General features: G+C 47.4%; 1 protein-coding gene across 2 annotated transcripts in view; it reads right to left on the bottom strand.

Annotated features, from left to right (window-relative positions):
• Positions 1-379: 379 nt before the first annotated feature.
• The window catches only part of LOC149367152 (GTP-binding protein Di-Ras2), a 153,347-nt gene continuing 139,062 nt past the window's right edge, over positions 380-14,664 (bottom strand). For both annotated transcript variants that reach the window (XM_089554379.1, XM_089554372.1), the window contains exons 2-4: positions 13,975-14,132; positions 11,350-11,529; positions 380-10,783 (exon numbers count right to left, since the gene is read on the bottom strand). In XM_089554379.1, the coding sequence (XP_089410505.1) occupies positions 10,499-10,783; positions 11,350-11,529; positions 13,975-14,112 (603 nt within the window). In that variant the 5' untranslated portion in view covers positions 14,113-14,132 and the 3' untranslated portion in view covers positions 380-10,498. The remainder of the gene's footprint in view (positions 10,784-11,349; positions 11,530-13,974; positions 14,133-14,664) is intronic.

Raw genomic sequence — 14,664 nt, 5'->3', positions numbered from 1 at the left:
CCGCCCCCCCCCCCCCCCCAAAAAAAAAGAACATAGTTTGACGGGTCGGTTTCGAACCCAGGAATTGCTCTTTGGAGGCGGGTAACGAACTCTATAGTTACGACATAGAGGTAAGCATAATCTGTGCGGCAGGGCAGCTGCAGTGGCGGCGGAACGTTCCATGAAATCGTCCGGAGCGTCAAAAAAAGTAAAAACAGAAAATTAAAAATAAAGAAAAGAGGTCAAAGTATTTGCAATGACCAAAAAAAATGTGTTAGCAGTGGTTTAAAACATACCCAAGCAGTCGTTAGGTCAACTACTATTTAACGCATTCAAACCATGCTCTTGCAGAGAATCCCCTGTCGTTTTTCCAGGGACTCAAGGCAACGTAACACCGACATTCGTTGTAACTGAAATTTCTTTTATTCAGATTTTTGTCCAGGAGCAACAACAACAACGGAAAAAGAACAGTTCACTATAGAAACGCAATGGCACCGCACTAATCTTATGTACAGACAATAATTGTGCGATTGCTCGATACATCAGGCGAGAAACTGAGTGTGTTCACAGCACTGTACATGTTCAGGTGTTTCTGTAATACGGCATAAATACGCACCGTTCGCGGGACAATCTAAAACCTCGGCATGGTGAGACGCCAGCGACATCGACAGCGGCCTGCTTTTCCTGCGTTTTCCTCTACTCTTCATTTGCCCCTAGTTTCATCGCTGTCGACGAGAGTGCCACTTGAAGCCCTTTTCCAAGTTCGCGGCATATTGCGAAAGCACCAGTTTAGAGCCAACTTTGCTAATACTTCGTGGCTTATTATCAAAGCACCAAAAATAATAGCCGACGTTCGTAAATAGAACGTTGACTTGTAGTCCTACACATATACCCAATGGGCATTGAACCTCCCGTGGACGTTCTGCAGATGTTCAGGATGTCTTCAGGACATTCATGGGATGTTTAGTGCCGATCGGGTAGTAACATGGCCATTTTTAGACCAGTTTGAACGCACCTCTTGCTTTCTTTGACTAAATTATGATGTTTGTTCGTTTTTTCTGATAGTACCTGTGTAAATTTGGTGACTATGGTTAGTAATCGATTCAAAGGGATATGTGTTTAGCAGTGTCGTAGACAAACAGCTCTGCATTTTCAACCAGCTACAATAAAGTAGCAGAAATAAAATGCTTGGGTGCAAAATGCGTTACGGCTACATCCGTGGTTTCAAAGAAAAGCAGCACCATTGATTAAGCACAAGTACATTACGCAGCCCCGATGTATTTGTTGCAGTGTATGCCTCATTCTTGAGCTTATCACTGGGTGCAGAAATACGTCACCGTCAAATCTTTTGCCTCATCATCATCATCAGCCTGACTACGCCCACTGCAGGCAATGGCCTCTCCCATGTGTCTCCATTTACAAAAGCTTGTCTACGCACTGGTCGAAAACAATAACTGCCATCTCTGTGCTCTCGTTTTTATGTCGTCTGTACAATAACATAAACTGAATGAACTGCTTTCCATATAACGAGGCTGTCATTGATGAATGCAATACGTAATTTGTAGCGTTTGTGCTAGAAACTGAAAGGAATATGCCGGTGTGTTTTTGCACTAACCCCCTGTTGGTTGTTTTAGCGTAGCGTGGCGCTCTGGTCGCTAGCGATGTTAACAGAAGGCGCTCATGTCGCTTGCGGCTCTCTCAGCCACACATGGAGTTACTCGACCCATCTCCTGATCAAATCTTTATGTTGGCAGCACTGCCGCGAGTGAAGTAGTGACATTACTTTCGGGGCACAAAAGAAAAATATATCTATATTCCTGCTCGGATGAAGGGAAACTTTATCGGAACTGTACAAACTTGGTTCAAAGACAGGCGAAGCCAGCATAAGAACTATTTTCGCTTTTTGCATGTCCCGTTGTCCCCGATATTCAACGAGAACTAGTTAGCGCGGAAGATAATTTCTCTATTCATTTTGTAACATTGTACCAACTGGACAAATACAGTAAGTGCAACTCCCAGAAATGTAAAGCAAGTCAAGTTACACAAGAAAAAAAAATGTAAAGCGGATGGGTAGCTCCAGCCATTTTTGCGGAATGACACACATGATTTCTTCAACATCTACGTTCTTTTATGTTTGGGTTTCTGGCGAGAGCAATAGAGTGCATGCGTTTGCGTGATATGTGGAGATGAGCAATGATAAAACTACGTTAAACAACGGTCAGAAAAGCGGCGTTTCCATTTCAGGTAAATGTTCGTGATTAATTAATTATGCTGCATGAAGTTAGCTGTATGAATTGGAATGACACAACCACATTAGTAAGTTCTTCGCACGCCAGCTATTCAATTCACACAAAGTGTACCCTTGCCATTGCAGGAAACAGCAACTTTGCATCGACACTTTAATACCTCAGTACACCGCATGCTGACAAAAGAAATCAAAAGCCTCAGCTATCCCAAAAGAACCTGCCGAATTCTAACTATAGACGCCTTTTATTTTTAGGCAATTACGTCTTTCGATATACAGTCGTGAGCAATAGGAGATAGAACATTGTTTGAGCATTCACTTATTATGAGTGACAAGCGCAGCTTTTAGATTTTTATAAATAGTTTTCATCTTTGCGTTCGGATTCATGTGGTTGCTTTTTCTTCTGCTTTCTAATAAGTTATATTTATGCGATAAAAGAAGTTCAGTGTTAATCGCCGATTTATTAACACCAGAAATTAAAAAAATGTTTAGGTTTATTGGGGCTTAACGTCCCAAAGCGGCTCAGGCTATGGGGGACGCCGTAGTGAAGGGCTCCGGAAATTTTGACTACGTGGGGTTCTTTAACGTGCACCGATATCGCGCAGTGCACGGGCCTCTAGAGTTTCAGAAACATTCTCTATTCTTATTGGTTTCGATGACCATTGGCTTCCTTTATGCAAAATATCTAATAGTCATACTCAAATTTAGGGGAGAAATACCCGCAAAGTTCGCGATTTTGTACAAAGAGTTTGTTCCGTCTAATATTTCTCACGACTGTAAAGAAGATTCAATGCAGACACTCTTTTTCACACCATATGTGAAAAAAAAGGAATGAAGAATTTTCGTACAGCCTGGAGTGCCATTAAGCCTGAGGACATCATCATCATCATCATCAGGATTTTACCGTTTTTAAGGACGGCAGTTGTTACACTTTTGGCATGGCTTAGGTTTGTTTGAGTTCCGCTAGGTCTGGCAAGTGACACCGCATACTGTTTCCGGCCTTTCGCCCCAGTCTAGTGACGCCTCGAATAAGGCTTAGTGTTCGCTCCTCGTTTACTCACTGACACTTAATTAGGCGCGCGACAAACCCGTGAGTTGGAAAGTTGCATCGGCGCAACTCGCGCGCATGCATATATATATATACGTGCTCTGTTTATATGCCATAAAAATACTGCTGAAATATTGGTGGAACTTTTATATCGAATGGTTTTTATACACGGTGGAGACACAGTGCGCAGCTATAGCTAGTGAAGTATTGTGCTTAGAGAGAGAGAGAGGAGGTTTTTAGAAAAATGCGGCACTACTCGAGTCATCCTATCCGCGCGAATGAAGATAAAGAAAGAAAAATGTGATATTAGAGGAGACATATGAACGAGGGACAGAAAGACTACGCTTCCTATCTTGTTGTGGTCATAGTGCTGTTCACCTGTTTCCCGCTACATTCATCCATCAACAGCCTCAGCTGCTTTTGGAAGCCGTTTTACGGCTACAAGTGGCTATATGCTTGCCACCGGCTCCATTACCTTTGTCGCGGCGTAATATTATTTCCGCAGTATTGTTCCCAAAAATAGGTGACTGCCGCTGGATCTGTAGCAGCCCTTCATAGACTGCAGGCAGCTCGCACTAAATACTTAACAGTCGCGACCATCCGTGTTTAAAATTAGTGCCGAGACTGTCCGGTTGTGGTAACAACAGCCGACGTTGACTGCTACCCTTACGCCTTGTCTACGGTGGTATTAAGCCATGCGATTTCGCTTCCAAAATATTGGCACCACTTGAATACCGGCCCCGAAAAAACGTGCTCGCCACGCGCGACCAGCGCGAGGTCTCTAGGTCCGTTTCTGCTGCTCATGCTTTGAATCTCGGGTTTAATCGCAAATCCCTTGTTAGATCTTTGAATCTGTTTTGAGCGAAGTGATAAACACTATTGCCACTCGCGCGGATCGCAGTTTCCTGGTGTTCCCGCAGGAAAAACTATGCCGGACTCTTCTTAAAGTGTAATTTTCCCTCGTCGTAGCGCCAGACGATTCTTAGGCCTATTCTTCCTTGAATCGCGAACGCCATGAGACAACAAAAAATGCAATGAATTCGAAGCAGAAGTAGGCATAATGCTTGCACTCGTCAACAAAACACAGAGCGCTTGTGGGGACGCATTAGTCGCAGCACGCTCATCGGAGTATCTGGGACGATGCCGATTAAGACCCAATGGGCAGTGAACCTCCCTTGGATGTCCTCGGTACGTGTGGGATGTCGTGCAGACGTCCGTTGAGCGTCCAGTGGAGTTTCATTGCCCATTGGGGAGAGCAGCGGTAGGAATCATCACAAGTAAAGACGCACAGAAGGCAAAGACGGAACGACATTGCTGTACAGCCGCAAACCCAAGGCCTCTGTTTTTTTTTTTTTTTCCGACATGCTCACTGAAAGAAGCAGGAAAAGAATGGTACACCAAGCACAATGACGGTAAACTCCTTTAGGCAACACTTTTATTTGCGTTTCCTTCTCCTCATATGGAAGGAAAGGACGCCTTTGCGCAAGGTCGGTCGTCTGCGTTCATTCAACGTCGTCGTCTGCCAATGTGTACCGTTTCTCAGAGATGGCGGCGTATTTTGCCGAGCACCTGCTATAGGAACAGAGCTGACGCGTACAGCGCAGCTGTCTTTGGTCCACTGAATTCAAGAAAGAAGCAGACGATAACGTAATGCTTTTAACGTCCGATTAATGCTTGGTTACGTAACTAGAGAAAATGAGCTGATGAAGAGTGACGTCAACAGGTTCTGTCTCCTTAGTCTGGCTTATTTTTTTTCTTCCATGAGCCCAGTGGTCTTCCAATGGCACAGACTTGCAGTAGTGACGCTTCATCTTTATTTTCCTTTTTCGATGTATCAAGCTTTTGCCAGTTTGTGCGCTCTGTCGCTTCATCCTTCTCTTTTCATTCCACATAGTCCTTTAGTCAATACCAAACCAATCAAAACGACCTTCGATTATTGAACCTAATCCTAGTAACGTCCTCTCTCTCACTCTGAACCTTTCTTCTGCCATTACTCTCTCTCTCTTCTCTCTCTCTCTCTTTTTATCACGTCAACAGAAGATTGAGCTGTTACGTGACACCCGTAGGCTGTCTTGGGTCTTCGTACCCTCGTTGATGCATCCTAGCGGTGGTCGTCAGAGTCCACAACGCTGGATATTTTATACGTCGTCTGCTACGTTGTCGTTGGCTACTGGTTGAACTTGTCAGCTGACAAAGAAACCTGCGGTATCTTCCCGCACACCGCGAAACACGATGAACGCTGTTTTTTTCTGGGGAACTCGGTACAGAGATCCTTTCCGGAAGGGGATTTGGGGAGAGAACACGTAGAAGTGGTGCGTGCCTGTAGTCTCGAGTAAGAAGGTGATTTTCTAGCCAGAACTGTGGGACAGGTTTGAGCCACGAGGTTCACTTCGAAGAGTCTGATCTTTTGTTCTTGACTTACTATCGCCGGAATCCCGAGAGGAAAAAAAATGTAGCGCATCTGGCATTCATAGTCAAGATCAGGCGACAAATTCATCATCCGTGCTTCAGTTTGTGAGGAAAGCAGCTTGCTGTGATTGCTTATTTATTTTCTTGCTGAATAATTCAGTTGGCGGACCATCGGGGAAAAACTTAAGACCGCTGGATGAAATCCTGAAACACTTCGTTTTGTAATGAACTTGCTTTTTGCCTTACCGAGTACTGCCGATGTTGTTGAGCTCCTGTTGCTTGGGTGCTACTAATGCAGCGTGGTTTTCTTAAGACGTGGTTGTTGTAGCGAATTTTGTGACCACCTGCAAATAGAGCAGGTGGTCAGCAGGTGCAAATAGAGCTTGTTCTTGTTCAGGCGGGACTCTTAAACCTTGGCGTGTTCCGCTTCTTCATTTGTTCTGCCATTCATCGCCGCAGACGGCGCTAGTTACGATAAAGCCTTGAAGCTTCTAAGCAAGCGGTGAAGCACTTTGTCCCGATGTCTCCGTAGATTGGAAGATTTGGATTTCTCGAGCGATGTTTTCCCACCTCAGTACGTATGGACTCAATCGAGTTTTAACTATCACAACCTGCCCGTGGCGCATTGGTTCTGGGGCGTGGTTTTTCGTCAAGAAACGACCAGCACACCAGTGCCGTCGCAGCCACAACCTAACCCACTCTTCTGGCAAATAGATGAGTGCGCTGGGAAGGTTCAAGCGGAATCGCTCGAGCTGTGCGCTAAGTATGTACATACAGAGTCGGCAATAACGATTCCGCGCATGCGCTTAGAAGGTGCTTTGCTGTATGTGTGTGTCTGTGTGTGCATGTCTGTTTATACATATATATGATACATATATACGCCTCGCTCACCAAGAGAGAATGAATCACGTAAACACGGGCCGCTGACGTTCCCTGCCTAGTTCGCCTCGACGATATGTAAGTACACATTGAATGTGTGTGGCCGTCTCGTCTGGCAACCTAGTCGTCACAAGAAAAGAAAACGTTAAGATGTTGGTTACACGCGCCGCCTAATCTGCTCTGTTTTTTTTCTTCTCACAACGCTTCCACGACCAAACAAGAGCTGAAATCAGCACCTATCGTTCGGCACCCCGATAACAAAGTTGTAGTCACTTCTCCTCATATAGCACGCGCTTAGCGGAGACGTGGTTCCTGTTTCCCCACGTAGAGTATCTTCAGCGCCCCCTACAAGAGGCGCTTTGTTTTCGTCTGCTAGCACGAAGCGGCGCCGCCATTTTGCGACGATCGCCAACGTCCAGTGCGTGCAAACAGCTCACTGGTCCTTTCGTCTGTCTCCATAAACAGCCACAGCATAGTGACAAAGGCATAGTTAATGCACCAGAGCTTTGTCTGCTACTCTCGAAGCATGGTAGCTTCGCTGGCTGCATGGACCTCAGTTGTGTTTCAAAAATAAAGCGAAGATAAAAACACATTGGGTCGCAACACCTCTCCAAGCCCTCACAGTTCTCCGTAGTCTGCTTCTGCCATCACCTTTTCTTCTTACTTCCGGTCTGCGGTGCGCCGGAAGTGCCGTGACACACTTCCGACGTTGTCCATCTACGCGAGGCTGAAGGAGGATATATTGATGTCAGAATAGCCGCGCAGCCGTCTTGCCTTTGTGAGAGGCATATGCTGTCTTGCCGTTCCTTGCAGGCAGCCCTGCCGACAGTGACGACGTTGGGAAACCGCGACTTTCTCGCGTTTGACATTCCTTACTTTTCACGTTACGGTACCAGAGACAACGGTCATGCAGCATCATGGCCTCTAAACGTGCAGTTCATGTCAGTGAGTCTTTTTTTTAAATGTTTTTTTCTTTTCGTGGTTAATGTGTACCTTTATTTCTTTTTAAGCGCTGCCCGTGTCGGGAGCTACCTGCAACGCGTCCGGATCCTCCACACCTGCTCAGTCTGCGAAGGAAAGACAGATAGAAAAGAGAGAAAAACACAAGAGTTTTTAGGACACGCCGTACCCGTACTGCACATAAAAACAGCGACAAATAACCGGCATGCTAAGAACTCCGCCCACCCGCAGGTCTCGCGAACGACATGTGGAGAAGGAAAAAAAAGGAGCGCAGTTGCCGATTTCATTTTATTGTCCAAACATGTCAAAGGAGGGGGCAATACGCGCGCACGACCTACCCTCGTAACGCTCCATTATAGTGTTTATATAGTCATTTCAACGTAACAAAATGAGAAAATATGCTATATCTATAAACTCTTTCAGGTCAAGCTGTAAGAAAAGCACAGGAAGAAAATATACGAGCCATCTGCGAGCCAAATGCGAGCTGTATCACACCAGAGCCAAGGGTGAACGGGAAAACATGAAGGTAGTGCGCACATCGGCCCGACATCAGTGTGCGCGAGGACCTGAATTCGCTAGCAGACGGCGCGCGTGTAAATAAGTTATGAACACTTCCCCTGGGGCTGTTTTGTTGTTTTGTCGTCTGCTAAGCGGATGTGTTTGCTGGATATGACAATATTGATAGACGCTTCGCGCCGACGTCACACAAAATCCCACCAGGACTTTAACCGCCGCTTTACCCTGAAAAACTGCGGGCCATCACTCTGCAAAAACCCTATGGCGGTTTAAACTGAGGTCATCGGCATTCAGACATCCATTGCTGATGCCCTGTCTTCAATGAGGTCCTTTTACGCAGTCTGTCATGACTCCCAAATGGGAGTCATCATCAGCGTGACGTCATCACAAACTGGGAGCTCTCGACCATAACGACACTGCCACCGCCTCCGACACAGCTGCTGGATTCTTTCGTAAGAGGCCAGTTCTAACGGTCAGTAAGGCGATAATTGAAGAAACCTACCAAACTCTCCTTTCCTGCGGCCTTTGAAAAAACACTCCTGTGACGTCACACGCAAAGCGTCCGATAGCATTTTCCCGTTCCCCTTGGCTATCCTTTCTGTATCACTTATCCCTCGAGGCACCGCGTAACGATCGACCCTCTCAAACTCGCGATAACTCACAGTGAACAAACAATACTATCTCAACATTAACAATATGCATTGTTTCAGTTTGTCGCGTCGTCAACAAGGAAGGTACGCTGGCGGTAACGAACACAAACGCGAAGCGTTTCGGATATGGTCTTTACGTCGCTCGGCGTTTCATTTCTTCTAACGCAGCGCTATTGTTTGCTTTGCTGACCTTTAAAGGCTGTATAGTCAGCTGGAGTACCAAAAGGAGTTGAAAAAGATGATGCTGCGCCTGGTTGGTGTCCGTAATGTCTGTGTAGGTTTTATGAGGGTACTTGGAACAACAATGGGGTCCGTCTCCTAAAGGGACTTTCTCCGAGCTAGTAGTGCAACTCTGAAAAAGCTACAACAGATATGGACAGAGCAGAGCATGAGACGTGAAACGTTGCTGGGGCTCCCGAACGTTGAGCGAGTTGAAAACTGTCAGCTTTGGCTTTGACTTTTCCCGGCCTGATTAGTGTCTTGCTGCTTCATTCTTCCGACTAAAAAGATTTCAGTAGGGTAACCGTATTGTTTAACACGATCCCGAACAACTTGCAAACAGTCAAACTAGCACACAGGCGAGGACAGCCAACTGGGGAATAAGCTGTGACAGAGCATGCTGGCACCCCTTTGCTGTGTGGTAAAAGGGAGAATTGTCTCTTCCGTTATGGGAGGAACAAGTCATAGCTTGAGTGAAAACAGCGGTTCCCCAAAAGAAAAAAAAAACAAACTTTCGTGTATATTAAACTAGGCTTCTTTTTGAAAGCGCTGACGTTTACGCGCTATTCGCTCTTTGAATTCTCTTATCTCAAATGGGGTGTTATACGATTCTACCACTTAACATGCTCCGCTGCTGAGCCTTCACCAAACTCGCACACATTCAAAACGACGAGAAGCACCCTGTCACGGTTGGTTGCACAACGTTCTGACTCGAAGTGAATGGCAAAGATTTCGCCGCCAGATCACCCTGGCTTTTTTATGGTGAGCACTGGAGTAGATATTTGAAGGAAAGAGAATGTCTGGTACATGACTGGCAACACTTCACCTTACTTGAAAGCACCGTTTCTTACCGGCTGTTAAAAAAAAGTCCAGTTTTGCAGGTCCCGAATACAGTCAGTGACTGAGTAAATAGCCCCGTGAGCTCCAATGCAAGAGCTTTCCGTCGCTTCTCCCACGTCCTCAGCTACTTCTCCAGACTGCAATAAGACAAAGCTTATTTTTCCACCGTTTGCAATGTGGACCAGTGACATGCTTCATCTGTAATGTGACAGCGCTTCTGAATGCTGCCGAACTGAAGGATGTGGGCATCGACTTCTCGCCTGGACAGCGAACGAGTGCTTAGTAAGCTGAAGCTAAAGGGAAGTGTCGGAACGTTTTCATGGCGGAGATTTTCACCTCGTGGTGTACAGGACGAAGTTACCAAACTATGTAATCGCCCTTTTTCTCGGCAAGCAAAGTTTTTAGAAGTGCCCAGTTTGATTCCCGGAATAGGAAGCTCTGGCGAGCAAATCCGCAAAAATGCCGTACAGAAAACGTTCTTTGACGCACCTATGTTGCGTCCATCCCCCAGACGTCCCCGTTCGCGTTCCAGCGCAGTCCCAGCCAGACAACGAGAAAGCACGGAGAGACGGGAACAAGTGAAAATGAGCGGCGCCACCGAAGAGGCGCCGTTCGGACTCTGTGTCCGTGTGTGTCTGCGTCCAAAGAAACGTATGAGTGTCCATCTGTGTGTGTTTCTGCGCGTCGCGTCACCGGCCTTCAGCCGCTGCCGCCGTCGTCTTCCGCCCCTTGCGGCCGTTTCGTCGGGGTTCTTCACATGACGAGACACTTGCCCTTGAGTTTTTCCTTGCGAAGCTGCGACTTGGTCTTCTTGGCGTCCAGCTGGAGCGACACGGAGCGGCGCTTCTCCATGTTGAGGAGCTCCTGGAAGAGCTCGCGCACGTTGTGGTTGGTCTTGGCCGAGGTCTCGAGGAAGCCGCACGACCAGCGCTTGGCCTGCTCCTGGCCCGCGTCGGGAGACACCTCGCGGGACTCGGCCTCGTCGCACTTGTTGCCCACCAGCATCACCGGGATGCCCTCCGTGTCGCCCCCTTTGACCTGCGTGGGGGCATTCACACATGCACCGTCATCATCATCATCAGCCTTACTACGCCCACTGCAGGGCAAAGGCCTCTCCCATGTCTCTCCAACTAACCCTGTCCTTCGCCAGCCGCGGCCACCGTATTCCCGCAAACTTCTCAATCTCATCCGCCCACCTAACTTGCTCCAACCCCCTGCTACGCTCGCCTTTTCTTGCAATCCACTCCGTTACCCTTAAGGACCAGCGGTTATCTTGCCTTCGCATTACATGCCCTGCCCAAGCCCGTTTCTTCCTCTTGATTTCGCCTAGGATGTCACTAACCCGCGTTTCTTCCCTCACCCACTATGCCCGCTTTCGATCTCTTAAGTTACACCTATCATTTTTCCTGCCATAGCTGGCTGCGCTGTCCCTAACTTAAGCTGAACCCTCTTTGTTAGCCTACATGTTCCTGCCCCACAGGTGAGTACCGGTAAGATACAGCTGCTGTATACTTTTCTCTTGAGGGACATTCTTAAGGGTATGCATATACTATATGTGCAGTGTGTAGATAGACTATATATGGAATGTGCCCGTGTTTACATACCTCTCGTATGACGTCGAAGATGGGCCTGAGCTCCTCGAGGCTCTGTGCCGAGGTGACCGAGTAGACGAGGATGAACGCGTGCCCCTTGGAGATGTTGAGCCTCTGCATGGCGGGAAACTGGTGGCTGCCCGTGGTGTCCGTGATCTGGAGCGTGCAGATGTTCTTGTTGCAGCTGATCACCTGCGACGATGGAAGAGACGCCCCCCAGCGGACTATTAGTGTGCGCAACACATTCAGGCCGTGACTGACGCCATGAAGGACGGATGTGTCGATTCGGTATGCAGTTGTCAAATATCGACAACTGTTTGCTCACCAGGCGGTGGAGGGAAGTTTTAGTGTTATGCAAGATAGAGGCTTCAGATACAAGCGCAGAATTCATATTTGGCATAGTGTAAAAATTTCTCTTTCTTCTTTCTTTCTTTCTTTCTTTCTTTCTTTCTTTCTTTCTTTCTTTCTTTCTTTCTTTCTTTCTTTCTTTCTTTCTTTCTTTCTTTCTTTCTTTCTTTCTTTCTTTCTTTCTTTCTTTCTTTCTTTCTTTCTCTCTTTCTTTCTTTCTCTCTTTCTTTCTCTCTTTCTTTCTCTCTTTCTTTCTTTCTTTGTTTCTTTCTTTCTCTCTTTCTCTCTCTCTCTCTCTTTCTTTCTTTCTTTCTTTCTTCATTTATTTCTTTCTTTGTTTCTCTCCCTCTTTCTTTCTTTCCTTTTTCTTTCTTATTTGAGGCAATTTAATACAAATTGGCTCAGGAGGCAAGAGAATAATGGGCTTAAGTTTGGGATGTTTGTTAAAAAATATAAAGAAAAATACCGAGCTTGGCGACAAACACCACCAGCCCGTTTCGAAGGGATGCCCCTCACATCAACCCATTCACTGTGGCAGGCGTACTGAGAACAGCTGAAGGTATCTGTCTGCTGTACTCCAACTCCTTAAACTCTTTATGTATAGCACTAGACCGACCAATGCCCCTGAAGCCACGGTTGTTATAATTTCCTGCGGTAACATTACCGGCAGCATCATATGAATGCACCTCTCCAGAAATTGATTGCTCTCTGCGAGACCACGAGTATAAATAATTCCCTGCTGATTTTCTCCTTAATTTCGTTTTTTTTTACCGCTCCCAACTGTGCTTGACATCAGTCGCCGGTCAACACCCGTGAATATCAGCGTCTCTAGCACCCGGTTAATGTGATACAAAGTTTTGAAGGACAGCTTAGAGTTTTTTTTTGTTGTCTCATGGGACAAATTGTACATTTAAGAGGGGTGACTTCATTCCTTGTCATTGTTTTATTTTCTCCGTTTTTCTCCCGCGCACTTTAAAACCCCTTGCTTTGAATCTCCGCTCTCTATGAGCCACAGATGAAACGCTCACATACAGTGATCTGCTGACGTCATCCCGCTCGCGATGAGCTTGAAAGACCTGCACTGATGTGCCACCCTGTATATCCCTGTCTAGTGCCACCCTGTCAGTGCCAGGGTGGCACTGATGTGCCACCCTGGCCGTGAAGTGAAACAAATCTAAGAGCTTGATCGCTGAACTCTTGCGGCTTTTTCGCTGGCGCCCGAGTTTAGCTCAAAATAAAAATAAAAGTAGGGAAAAGCGAAGGCCAGAACTCAGAATTATGTCTTCACCATTAGCGACCAGATGGCGCCACCGTCGGCGCGCTAGGGGAGCCCCGTATAGGCCTTGGTGAGCGGAAGAAGGTTGCTCAGGAAAGTGGTAAGGGAAGATGAGGGAGCGAAAGAGAGCGGACGGAAAACTAAGCGCTCTCACAAGCCTGGGAAGGTGGATTATCCTTCGACTAAATTAATAGAAGAATGCTGAAAATTAGCCAGTCAGAGGCCCTCTCGACTCGAGGAACAGGTGGATGAGGTTATTTTTTTTTTCGATTATCGAGCTCAGTAGGGAGGTAATGCAGGTCGCGCCGTGCCCCACCCGCCGCCGGGCAATGAACTCCATGGCGGCCTCCTGACCGCGGGGTCTAGGTTGACGACCCTGGCTCGCACTAGAGCAAGATTGCGCGCTTGCTTGAATTGTCGGGTGCCACTTCTATTACGCTCTGAGGGCCAGGCGGGACTCGGAGAGGGCGAGATCTTAGTATCCCATTACAAATTGCGCTTTATTTTTTTGCTTAACGGCAAATTTCGCCGCCGCCAATAGCGGAGTCGTTAAGCGGAATCTCAAGAAATCATCATTACTGAGGTGACTGATTGCCTCTCCACTTATGGCCTTTAGCATATATGTATCTTGCATAGTCATTCTCGATTTGAACTCATGGCTTCTAACTTTGTAAATTGTCTAATTTAAGTAACGTGCACTTCAAATCTCCAAGTAGATTAAGTTAGACATGTTTTGTTTTATCGTTTGGGAAAAAAAGGGGACTTAACATATTTGCTATCACTACATTTATTCTCACAGTTATGTGAGTAATGCTGCCTTAATAAAAAAAAAAAAAACTGAAAGTATGCACAGCGGTGGATAACGGCTTCGAGGATGTAGGGTAGTCTTTAAACGTCTTCAGAATGCTTCAGGAGCAGCTTTGCAACGTAAAGCGCGCAGTGCAGGTCCCGTTCATAAGCAAGCTCGGGTACAGGAAAGGAGAGCCTAGTGGCGAAGTGTGAACGTGACCCACCTGCCTGTAGGTGTCCTCTATGGTGGGGATATAGCTTTCCCGGAAAGTTCCTTTGACGAACCGCAACACCAGGGAGCTCTTTCCAACGCCACCGGCTCCAAACACGACCACCCTGTAGTCGTTGCTCTGTTCAGGCATGCTCGGTCTCCTATGGTGCTCTGGACATCCCCGCAAGGAGCAGCAGAGGAAAGGTGGGAAAGAAGCAAAGTGCAGGCAGATGTAGAAAAAAATTCGGGCGACTCCCTAAAATATCGCGCGCAATTAGTCGACGAGGCAGGAGGGTATACAAACGAGCGAGCGATTCCCGTCGGTTTTCCGCGCCGCTTTCCCGCGCTTTTCGACTTCAAAGCGAGACAGCTTGCACGCGCCACCGGCTCGCCTCGGGGAACGCGGAAGTGTGGGCGCGCCAAGATGCTGCTCGCCTTTTGACAGGCGTCCCCGGCGCGCTCCCCGCTTTTTTTTTTCCCAGCTATCCCCAGTGACCCCCTTTCCCGAGCGCGCGGTTTTCGTTCGCGGTCCGCTTTCCCGCGCCGCCGGCCCGAAGGAGGAGGTCGGGAAGGAGAGAGGACCCCAGTCTACGATGCAGAGTACGGCGAGCGCACCGAGTTTCGACTCCACGGCGTCCGTCCTTCTTTCCCATTGGTCGAACCCGGGCAGTGACGTAACCGCCGGGCGCCTATCACTCTCTGT

The sequence above is a fragment of the Amblyomma mixtum genome, chromosome 1, assembly GCF_055824585.1.
Source record: "Amblyomma mixtum isolate Tamu chromosome 1, ASM5582458v1, whole genome shotgun sequence".
Classification (NCBI taxonomy): Eukaryota; Metazoa; Arthropoda; class Arachnida; order Ixodida; family Ixodidae; genus Amblyomma; species Amblyomma mixtum.
This window is presented reverse-complemented; position numbering and strand designations above follow the sequence as displayed.